At 36.7% G+C, this 12,552-nt stretch overlaps 1 protein-coding gene across 1 annotated transcript in view; it reads right to left on the reverse strand.

Annotated features, from left to right (window-relative positions):
- PREX2 (phosphatidylinositol-3,4,5-trisphosphate dependent Rac exchange factor 2) overlaps positions 1–12,552 on the reverse strand; it is a 254,250-nt gene that overhangs the window by 141,486 nt on the left and 100,212 nt on the right. The window contains exons 12-14 of the mRNA XM_040994636.1: positions 4,695–4,798; positions 4,103–4,152; positions 2,144–2,219 (exon numbers count right to left, since the gene is read on the reverse strand). Of these exons, the coding sequence (XP_040850570.1) occupies positions 2,144–2,219; positions 4,103–4,152; positions 4,695–4,798 (230 nt within the window). The remainder of the gene's footprint in view (positions 1–2,143; positions 2,220–4,102; positions 4,153–4,694; positions 4,799–12,552) is intronic.

Here is a 12,552-nt window from a genome sequence, read left to right on the forward strand (position 1 = left end):
AAAGAATGGCATTGTGGGTTTGCACAATGACATGGGAAATGTGAATCCAGAGCATTCAGTCAACAGTAGGGAAGACCAATGTGTCTGGAGCAAAGGCTGTAGGTGCTGAAACTTAGCAAGTGAACTGCAGAATATGGAATATATGCAGAATGTGGAAGGTCTTAAGAAAAAAAAATCTGGTATGTCTGCTTAATTACAGTTCACTTGCTAAGTTTCTCTTATAGAGAGAAGGAGAAACAGAGAGAGTGAGCTTCCACCCACTGGTTCACTGGTTAGCGCCCGGAGTGAGTATCTACATCCTTGTTTTGTGTGGGTGCTCAACATGCTTGATTTCATCATCCTGTGCTCTTTGGGCACTGAAGGAGAGGTGACCAAACAAGGTTTCCAGGAGGTCTGCTCGAAAAGCTGATGGTATGTGAAGTGAATGAGCCAATGAAGTAGTTTTGGCACTGGAAGACCTGTGCTGCTCCTTTCGAATGTTGCCCTTCACCACAATAGCCAGTGCTAACCCGATCCAATGCCAGCAGCCAGGAGCTTCCTCCAGGTTTCTCACATGGTTGTAGGATTCCAAGTCTTTTGGGCCTTCCTCTACTATTTTCCCAGGCCACAAGCAGGGAGCTGGATGGAAAGTGGAGAAGCCGAGACACAAACCAGCATCCATATGGGTTCCCGTTGTGTGTAAGGCGAGGAGCTAGTCACTGAGCTTTAAACTGGGTCCTCACCAATCTAATCTTGCTAACACCCAAGCACTTACCTATTACTCCAGCTTATTCTCCTGGCTTTCTTCAAAATCAGTTTCATAATTTTTATGCATTCACTCAAAGATATGTTTTTATATATCATGTCCAGTAATAGAGATAAAATATTAAGACAGTCAAACACTTTTCTTTATGTCACCCGAATATAATAAACTGGCCACTTGTTGTGGTGTATAACAGCAACCATAGCAAATGCAGTCAGTATTCTCATCAAACAGATGTACTCAGTAGGTAAACTGGGATCTCAGAAAAGGACCAGTAGGTGAACTGGGACCACAGAGGAGCACTCTTAGCCCAGGTTTTAACCAATAAGGTTTCCTGGGAGAAGTGATACTGTAATGGAGTCTGAGTTTATAAAAATAGCCTGCCCCCGAAATCAGCCCAACTGACCAACAGCCCCCCTGAAGTCAAAATCCAAGTCTGTCTCCTATTTTGTTCATTTTATTCTAATCAACAAAGCACTCGTTTAAATGGCATGGTTACAATGATTGCTAGTTTAACATTAATTTACATATGAGTGCTTTACTTGATTAATTATTCAAAATCTGTGCTGGTCAGCTAATAAACTACACTGAATACACTTATGTGAAAAATATGATCTGTAATGTTTTAACTCTTATACCTCTAAAAAGTTTTCATGTAACCACATAGATTTGGTGAACACTAAGAAAGCACAGCAAAAACTATAAAGGTATGAGACACTGTTTAAATTTTGAAATGTGACACTACAACTTACATAGACTAAATGGTGTTTTAGAAGTTATGCAATTCATTTGCCAAGGAGTGAACTTCTGCCGCTAAGTTATTTTACTTTAAACCATGATGCTAGAAGCAGCACAATAGTAAGTGAAGAATGTTTGAAGGAGAAAGCACGAGTCACAATGTTTCCCAATATGAAATTGTACAACACATCATAAAGCATGAGAAACACTTTAGGATATGGAATGTATTCCCAATCTATAGACAATTTAATGGGAGCTAGTTCTTTTCTCCAGTTTCTAAATAGATTCATATCTGTCCAACGCCTTAGCCATTATTGGAAGAGTATTTGAGTTTTGCTGAAACAAGGCTTTTATTTTTTGATAATATTTTCTTAATAAGAGATTAATAGATTTAATTTGCTTTCATCATTACATTTTCATATTTCCCACTTCTAACTCCTCCCATGCTGTCTTTCTATGAAGCTAAGCAATAACAATTGATGGTGTCTGATACTTAAATTTGGGTCTATTCATAAATTTTCCCATTAGCTGTATGAATGCGAGCAAGTTACTTCACTACTTCTCATCTCTGGGCAGCTATTACAAAAAATGATGTATAACCCACATGCTCAAAGTTTAAGGCAGTAATGAATTAAACTCAGCGACTTTTGCTTGTCCATTTACCTGGGCAATTAACCAGTCTATCAGTTTGTTGGCCATGACCACAGATTTGTAGGTCCTTAAATGGTAATCTTTATCTCTGAAAGAAAGAAACCAAAAACAATAAGCAAGTGGATAAAGCAAGCACCAGGAACACTTTCATTCAGCATTAGTGTGCAACAGGAAGTTCACCTGCATGATCCGAATCTGTGCTGCAAGTTGTGCAGTGAAGAGATTTATGAAACGTGCAATAACTGAGAACACATCTGTCAGTTCATACTGTGGGAAGTGGTCCATCAAGAATAAATAAGTAAGTAAATAAATGGGACGCTTTCTCTGTATTTTCCTCTATCCAGCAGATGACTGCCATTGTTATTTTGCATAATACTTTAGCCAGAAATACAATACTTCACCAATGAAACAAGAAAATAACAGAATTCCTTCCTTTGAAATTATAATAGATTCCACCAGAAAAATTTTTGAAATGTGGAAAGTAAAAACAAAGAGTGTCCACTACAATCGCACGACGGGCTTTCTTGTATACGTTCACCTCTGGTGCAGTGCAAAGCCAGCAGTCCTGTCCTAAAGGAGAGACACACGGACAGCCTGCCATGCACAGGGTCTGATCAGAGTGGGACACAATGACACCACATCCCCAGAGAAACAGGGGATTAGGCTGGCTGCGTCCAGCAGCCTCTTCATTCAGCACTTTAGAGAACTGAGAAACTATTCTACATTTAATTAGACACCAACGAATACGATCAGATGTAAGCCCTGAGAGTAGAAATCTATAATTCATTTATTTTCTGGGCCTGGATCAAAAAGGGAATGAGAGAATGACAGATTTTTCAAGCTGTCACAAAATCTACAATGCTAAAAATGAGAAGGAAGTAATACTAACCTAAGTTGCTGCCCCTTAGCTGTGGTCAATAATTTACAATGAAGAGTTATAGCATTCTAGCAACTCCATTAAAACACTTCCCAAAATACAACCAAGATTTCTGAGATTTCATTAACAAACTGACTACATTACTCTTTTATTAATAACTAATAAATCGGCTACATTTATAGTCAATAATTAACAGCATTATTATCTTAAATCTGTCATCATTCAACTCATCTTGGTTTCTAGAATATTCCAAGCAAAGAAAAGAGTCATCTACAAGGGGTCTCAGGCAGTGCTACCATTCTTCTTATAAGCCAAGTTCCTACAAAGCATGGTTAGCATATATTACTTCTGCCTCACAACTTTTTCCTATGTATTTTTCATGACAACTCATAACATTACTTCTAGCCAAAGAACAATTCCTTCTTAACAGCTCTTATAAAATAAACCTTTGGGACCGGGCACCATAGCTCAATGGCTGTATCCTCGCCTTGAACACGCTGAGATCCTATATGGGCATGATCTCATATACTGTCTGCTTCATTTCCCATCCAGCTTCCTGCCTGTGGCAGTCAAGGATGGCCCAAAGCCTTGGGACACTGCACTTGCATGGAAGCCCTGGAAGTTCCTGGTTCTTGGCTCAGATGGGCTCAGCTCTATCCATTGTAGCCATGTGGGCAGTGAACCAGCAGAAGAAAGATCTTTCTGTCTCTCCTTTTGTATAACCTGCCTTTCCTATAAAGATAAATAAATCTTTTTAAAAATAAATAATAAAAAACAAAACTTTGTTGATAAAATATCTATGGCTATAACATTATCACAACATATTAACACTGTCACACAATCTTCATATACACAAGTGACATGGTAAATTAAACTATTATTTTTTATTTTAGTTTAATAGAGGAAAAACATTAAGCATTCAATTGTTATGTAGTTCTGTTAGTATTATTACCCAAAATATTTATAGCGTATCTGTGATAGGGAAGGTTGTAGGTAGTCCACAAAAACTCATTCTTTTATCCTTTTTGTTACTTAGTGATATGTAATATAAGCATTTCCATTTAAGCTTTCCAGAAGTTAGAAATCCGACTCACCTTATCACTGGTGTAAACAGACTGTGCAGACGACAATATAATCTTACACCCTGCATGAAATCAAGATATGTCAAAAGGAAGTGAGAACACTCAAGGGCATGGCAACGATAATCTGAAAGAAGTTCACTGTCAATTGTCTCAAATCATTTCACAATCTCAAAAATCATTCACATGTTACATCACATGACACCGACTTAAATCGTTAAATAACATGACCATCATGTCAATATAAATTTTGTCACGTGTACATACAAAGTTGGTGTTACCTTTGTTATACATGTATGTGTGTATGTGTTTGCTTTGTACTAATTCAAGTGTCAGGACCACCTGTTGATACATAGGAAACCATTTACAACATATATGACCTCTTAAGTAACAGAATGCCACTACTTCATTCAGAACTAGATTGGAGAACATAAAAATAGCCTCACATTAGAATTTCTAGAATACTAACAAAATAGGTTTATTTGTAAATTCAGTTTATGAGGTTTCCACACTTAAAGGAGTTTTTACATCTTTCACTAGTTTTTTGGCTTTCTGAAGGATGACAACACAACTCTTCTGCTGAAGATGTTGTAATAGAAGTCCTTACCTTCGAAATCACATCCTGCATCTCATTTCTTGGATAAAATGTTCCATCATCATAGCGAAATCTATATAACATCTGCTCTGGTTTGAACTGATGCTTATCTGTAACTAAAAACAAGGAAACAATACATTAAAATTCTAACAACCTCAAAAGTGTTAGCTTAAAAAAATACACCCATAAAATACACATTCCCAAATAATGGAACTTTGGATTTTACAAAATCTTCCATGTTTCTTGACAAAATATTTGAAAAAAAGAAAAGCAGAGTGATACACAAAGAAACAGAAACAATCAACAACCCACAGAATGGGAGAAAATCTTCACGCACTACATAGGAGATAGGGGGATAATCTCCAGAATATACAAAGATCTCCAGAACAACCAAAACACCAAAACAAACCAACCACTCAAGAAATGGGCATGGGAAACGGGCAAACATTTCACAAAGGAACAAATCCAAATGGCAAACAAACATGAAAAAATGCTCAAGCTCCGTGGCAATAAAGAAAATCCAAATGAAGACAACAATGAGGTACCACCTAACACAGTAAGGATGGCACGCATACCAAAAAAACCACCAACAACACTTGCTAGCAAGGATGCAGGGAAAACAGAACCCTACTCAACTGCTGGTGGGGCTGCAGACTTGTACAGCCTCTATGGAAATCAGTATGGAGAACACTCAAACAACTCAAAATCTGCATACCATAAGATCCAGCAATAGCACTCCTAGGAATATATCCAAAACACTTGTTACACGAGAAACCAACATGCACCCCTGTAGGCCCCGGTCTCCCAAGCGTTAACTCCACATAAGCTGTGGTTCTCAAGGTGTAACAGGAAGGGCAATCTTGGCCTGATACATTTAGCTCCTGGCTTGACTGCAATTTCTCTCCTTCCTGCTTCCCCTTTTTGCATTCCCTTGGGGGGCGCTTAGGTGTTGCTTAAGCATTGGGAAAATCCTGGGAGGGGCCAAGCAGACTATATAAGAGCAGTTCCACTTTGAATAAAGGGCTTCACTTCACAAGAATGAGCCTCTGTGTGTTGTGTGTGTTGTCTGTCTTGTCTGTCTCATAACCCTAGTCCCTCTGCTAGGCTCGGGGTATGTGGCGACGTGGGCGTTGCCAACACATCCCTATGTTCATAGCAGGACAATCAATAATTGCAAAAACTTGGAAGCAACTGAAATGCACATCAACAGAAGATTGGATAAGAAAGCTATGGTTCATTTACTCCATGGAATACTACTCAGCTATTAAAAAAACAAAACAAACAAACAAACAAAAAACCCGCAGTTTTTTGTGGCCAAATGGACCCAACTGGAAACCATTATGCTAAGGGAAATGAGCCAATCCCAAAAGGTCAGATACCACGTTTGCCTTAATTTAAGATGAAATGATGTCAATATGAAAAACCATTATTAAAAAAAGAAAAGAAACACACACACTTACACAGAGAGAAAGAGAGAGCGAGCGAGAGAGAGATTCCTTCTATCCACTGTTTCAATTTCCAAATGGCCACAACAGCCAGGACTAGGACAAGTAGACGTCTAGCAACCCAGTACTCCCTTCACATCTCCCATATGACGATCTGGTACCATTCTCTGGTGCTTTCCCAGGTACATCAGCACAGAATGGATCTGAAGAGGAGCAGCCTAGACTCCAGGAACTTGAATAATCGTTAGCAGTGCCACAAACAGCAGTTTAACTCACTGCACCACCACACCAGACCAAGCTTCAGCTTTGCTAACACAGTAAGACCAATCCAATATTCTGATAGTAAGAGGCAAAACAAATTATGCTAACTTAATATACTTCCAGTGTTCACATTATTACATTTGAACTAAACTGACATTAACAAATGACATTTGGCTGGCATAATACATAGATCAATAGATCAATTGATAGTTACTTACATAATACATTCATACATATACAAATTTACCTTCACAGATTTATGCATACATAAGTATGTTTATATTTAATATAAACACAGGAGGTCATATTTTATATTTATTCATAATGCCACAAAACAGGGGAAAAAATGTGCTCCAAAGAGCACACAACCAAATGGTGAGTTGGGATTTGATCCTCGACCCTAGAAATAAATTTCAGCATTTAATCTATTCTATCCCGCTGTGTTCAAGCTAAGATTACAGAGACCAATCTTGGCCATTTGTCCTGTGTTTAGACCTCCCAAATAAATAATTTCAGTATGTTACTGAACCTAAAATGTTAACACTTCTCACACAAACAACTGCTTTTCTTACAAGTCACTTGAAATTTGTTTATGTCTCAGTGGAAATGTGTTGTCATGTTTCATCACTCTCAGGATAAGATTTTCATATTCATAATGATTCTTGTTTAAGGATCTGATGGTTTCACTGATGAAGTCCATCTAACACTTAAAGAACAACTCAGGCCAATCCTTCTCAAATCGCTGCAAGAAGACTGAGGACAAAGGAATTTTCACACTCCTTTACAAGGTCAGCAACACTGATACCAAAACCAAACAAGAATACTGCCAGAAAAGGAGATGACTGGCCAACATTGTTCATGGGCAGAGATACAAAAACCTCAACAATAATTGTATGCACCTTAACATAATAATAATTCTATGTGACAAGCCCACAGCTAACACCACACTCATCAGGGAAAACTGAAACTTGTCCTCTATGATCCTGAGTAAAAAGGCAAAGATGGCTACCTTCACCTGAACTCAACATAGTCCTATGCAGGACAAATGGATTCAGAATAAGACTAAAAATAAGAAATACTATTTATTGCAGCTAGAGTATGTGACACACTTAAAACTCTAGAAACTCTAATTCAAAAACATTGGAATCAAGACATTATTTCAGTAAAATGGCAGAATATGAAATCAACATACAAAAATCACTAGCACTTCTACATAAATAAATTACCTAAAAAATCTTAAATGACTCCATTTACAAAAGAATAAAATGACAAATGTGAAAAATCTAAACAGTAAAACTATATAACACAAATGAAAGAAACCGAATCTAAAAGTAAATATATCCCATGTTTACGGACTAAAAGAATAAATATTAACATAATGTCCATGCTACCCAAATTTGTCTACAAATTCAATACAAGCTCTGTCAAAATTCAAAGTGTCTGTTTTACAGAAATAGAAAAGGCAATTCTAAAATCCATATAGAACCACAAAAGACCCTGCATTATCAATGATCCAACTGGCATAAATAAACTCAACAGAACCATAAACAGGAAAATATAATTAAAAAGAGCTAAGGTACAAAAATGAAACATTGCTGTTCTGAATGTAATTTATGTACTTATATGTTTATGTGATTTAACTTTTAATAATAATTATTTGTAACAACCAGACAGCATGCAAAAATTCTTCTAATTTTATTATCAGCCCTTACTAGCTTGTATGAGCTAACTTTAGCACACCACGGGATATAACAAATGAAATATTAGAATTCACACATCAGCATTTAGACTATATATAGGAGAGCCAGACAAGATGAATATTGACACACATCACATTGATAGCATCTGGTGCCTCAACACAAGGTAGCTACAGAAAGGCTTTGCTTTGTCAAAGTTTTCAACTATATTTGTTAATAAGAGTAATGATAGTCAACTTATTTCGCTTATCTCTATAAAGCAGATGGTTCATTCAACTATATTTTAGGAATTCTATTTTCAATGAAGTGCAGCTGAAACAACATACAAATGAAACGAGAACATTTGGCTCCTAATTCTTCATTCTGATAGAATTCTTTCATTAATGTAAAACGGGATATGTCTCCTACTTTAAGCTTGGTGGAATCTGCATTAGTTCACCAACTTTTTTTAAAAAAAAATGGCTGCTATGACAAAATTCTATATGCCGTATCTTACATTATAACTGATCAAATCCTAGTAAGAGTAAAATCAAGGTCACATTACAATCAAACTGTGATGAAAAGAACAATATTAATATTAAGCTTTTAGGGCTATATTTCTCGGCAAAAACTTAAGTTTTATCCGATCATTCTTTTCAAGTTTTCAATTCTCAATAATTCAATACTTAGAATATTTTTATATAAAATTTCCAAATATTTTAAAGATTTCTTTTATTTGAAAGTCAGAGTGATGGAGAGATTGGAGACACAGAGATGATCATCCATCCACTGATTCATTCCCAAATGGCTTCAATGATGGAGGTAGGCCAGTGTAAAACCAGGAACCAGGAACTTCCTCCAGGTTGCACACATGGGTGCAAAGATCCAAGCATTTGTGGCATTTGCTGCTGCTTTCCTGGAAATTTAGCACACTGCTGGAAGAGAAGTGGAGCAGACTGGACTCGAACCAGGATCTATATGGAATGCCAGCACTGCAGGCAGCAACTTGAACTGCAAAGCCACAGTGTTGGCCCTTCAAAATAAATCACAATTCAAATGCATTTAACACTTCCCTTTCCAAATTATACTGATGGAAAAATTGTGATTGAGGTCAAGATATTGATTAGAACTGGAAGTTTCCAGTTTGACGTGCTTGGTTTTCTTTTCCTTTTTCAGAGACAAGTAAAAATAATTTGAAAAACACATTGAAAGAATCTTTATGGGTTTTCTCTTTTTATGAAATCTGTGGATCCTTTCAGATTTTTTAATCAGTTATGAGTTAAAGAACAGATAAGATTAAAAGATTATGTCCACAAAAATATTTAATAAATAGTACTTCAATCCTACTCTGTACTACCTTGCAATTGCCCAGAATGCATTTAACTAGTTACTTGTGTCTACAAAGTAAGAAGAGGGTTTTTTGTTTTGTTTTGTTGTTTTGTTTTGTTTTGTTTTGTTTTTGGTCAATCAATTAACATTACACTGATAGCACTGTCTTCAATTTTCAAAACCTATTTCATTGGTAAATGAGCAACAATTCTCATGTGATTCACAGATCCCATTGTCAAAATACTGTCCCTTTCCAGCTCTGGAATGAAGAATTACTCTAATGTACCTGTATCTTTACAAGGAATTCCCTAACTAGGAAAGAAAATACTATGCTTAGACTCAGTGTAGCTCTTTCAGAAGACAGTTAAGTACAAAATGACACAAAAGTACCAGAATATCATAATCCTTAGACATGTAGTCTTATGATAATTTCAAAATTTCCAATTCATAAAAATTTTAAATCATTGAATTTGGCAACAGAAAACACAGAAACATCATAAAGATAAGTGTTGAAACAGACATTTTAAAGGTATTTTGAGGCTATGAAATTTAAGTGTCACTGTAAAATGTCAACCAAATTAAATATATATTAGTATATCTATTTTATACATACATATACATACAGTAACTGATATTTAGGATAATTCCTTAGATCTTACATTTAATTTGACGCTACATCTCAGAAGCAGAAACTAGATAGCAGTTTATCAATAAATTGTACCTCCTGGGCATAATTCTATACCACATTTCTCAGCTTATCTTGTAGTCAAGGGTAGACCTGTAATTAAACTGTGGCCAATGACATGTGTACAAACATGATGCCAGTGGATAATGAACAGGCACTTCAAAGACCAAAAAAAAAAGGGATCTTCAAGAACAACAACACTTTGAGAATGGCTGAGTTGTTTCAGGTACCTAAACTGTGCAAAGGGACAGAAGGTCACATCCTCCTCCTCCAACACTGATAGACCTTTACTACTAATAGCTACTCTATTAACATTCATTTGTATTTATTTGTTGTAGAAGCTAACATTAGTCAATATAATTTTCTTCCCAATATTCTCTGTATTAAATTAGTTCTCCCTGGGTGGTGGAGGTACGGAAAGCCAATTTGTAGCGGATTTCATGAAGGATGTGGTACCAACACAGGCTTAACATTATTCTACCCAATATAAATACAGGTTGATGATTCATGTTTCTACTTTAATGTACTTTTCCTATAGAATGAAGGAAAGAGTCAGTAAGGAAAGGAATATGTAAAAGGCAGCCATAAACAGCTGCTGGCTTTCTCTGCTCTATTGAGTGACAACAGTCTTTCCAAGTGTACAGTGTGCATGGAGAAGGAATTCCTGCTGCAGAATGTTCACTGCACACAGAGCCTTGCTACTGCTGCCTCCATGGCTCCAACAACTGCAAAGCCAACAGATGCAGTGCATCTTGCTCCCAAGAGTACTGCTTGCATTTGAGATCAAAGCAATGAAAAAAGAAGCAGGGGAAAAAAGCAAGCCACAGTCTCCAACACCTTTTCATTTTCCCTCATAAGTTTTTGATGAGGCTTTCTGGTGTCCTAGATGATAAAAGCAGTCATATATCATTTTTAAGTGTAAATGATGCTAATGAATCAAATGTAGACATCATTAGTTCACGTGTAATGAATTATTACACGCATCGAGCATCTATGAGTGCTGGGCACCCATCATTTACTACATCATCCAAAAGAAAGCTCCTTCTTGCATTGCTTATAAAAGGATACTTCAAATCACTCATAGAAAAAAATAAATAGAAGATGATGAAAAGGTAAGTTATCCTAGTACAAAAATTTTTGTAATCCATGCTCAGTTTTTCATAATACACATGTTCCAGTAACTGAAGACACTAGATGATTATAAATGGAAATGCTATGACCTTTCCAATGTTTTCCAAGGTTTTTTTTTTTATTTCCAGCTATGGTCTGAAAAGAATAAATGCTAAGGAATGCAAAACATGAATAAAGCAACAATAGAAACGGTGGTTCGAGGAAGAATGTGGGGATCATGGAAGGCAGAAAACTGAAAGAGCTAGGAAGATATTCCTTGCTGGGCAGATGGTGCTGTCAGTACATGAGAGGGGAAAACTGGAAGGATCAAGTTTGTTCTGTGTTGTTTTATTTTTATGCTCATTCTATTTTAGAAAGCAGATGAATATAAAAATTATATAGCCAGATATATATGTTTATTAAAAAAATTTTTTGGCAAGGGAGCAGCACAATGGCTGCATTGGCTAATCCTCCACCTGTAAGAACCAACATCCCATATGGGCTCCAGTTCATGTCCCTGCCCTGGGACAGCAGCAAATGACGACCCAAAGCCTTGGGACCCTACACCCACGTGGGAAACCTGGAGGAAGCTCCTGGCCCGAATCAGCTCAGCTGCAGTCTTCATAGCCACTTGGGGAGTGAACGAGCAAATGGAAGATCTTTTTATTAAAATTTTTTCTCCTCCATAGTTTACATATGAAAGAGAAATTTTTCAAGAGGTTATTCTCAGTCCCTTAACACTGCTTTCTTATTTTCTACATTGTCAATATTCTCGGGGATCTGGAACTTTCTTCTAATTCATTCCTAAATATCCCTCACCCTATTCCTGCTCTGAGATGAACAATTTACCATCAACAACTTGCTGGCTACTCTCTGAGGCAATGTACATCCAACCCATTACAGATCCCTCATCTCTCTCCAGCATTCCCCTCCTCCTATGTTACTGCTCTCAGTCATCCAGATCCTAAATTCAGAATAACATGATCTCTCTCATTACCCTTCATGTTCCATGTCCAAATAGTTATCAAAGTACATAGAAGATTATGAATGTTCCTAACACAAATAATACTTGTTTGAGATGCTGAATATACCATTTATGCTGATCTGACAATTATACTTTGTGGTGTACTGAAACTCTGTAATATATTCCATAAATATGATCAATTATAGGTTTTAAAAGATTGTGTCAATTATTCTTGTGGTGATTATATACCCACACATATAGAAAGAACATATTTTGTGACCTTCTCCAGAATATCTCAATAGGTCCACTCGTTTCAGGCTCATGGACACAGCACCACTGAGGTTCTCTCACTGTTTCACTCCTGGGTGAAGAATTCCTACTGAGGGGCTTGTTACTCCAC

This window comes from Ochotona curzoniae, unplaced genomic scaffold, assembly GCF_017591425.1.
Source record: "Ochotona curzoniae isolate NIBS_2020 unplaced genomic scaffold, NIBS_Ocur_1.0 contig_1071, whole genome shotgun sequence".
In the NCBI taxonomy this organism is placed as follows: Eukaryota; Metazoa; Chordata; class Mammalia; order Lagomorpha; family Ochotonidae; genus Ochotona; species Ochotona curzoniae.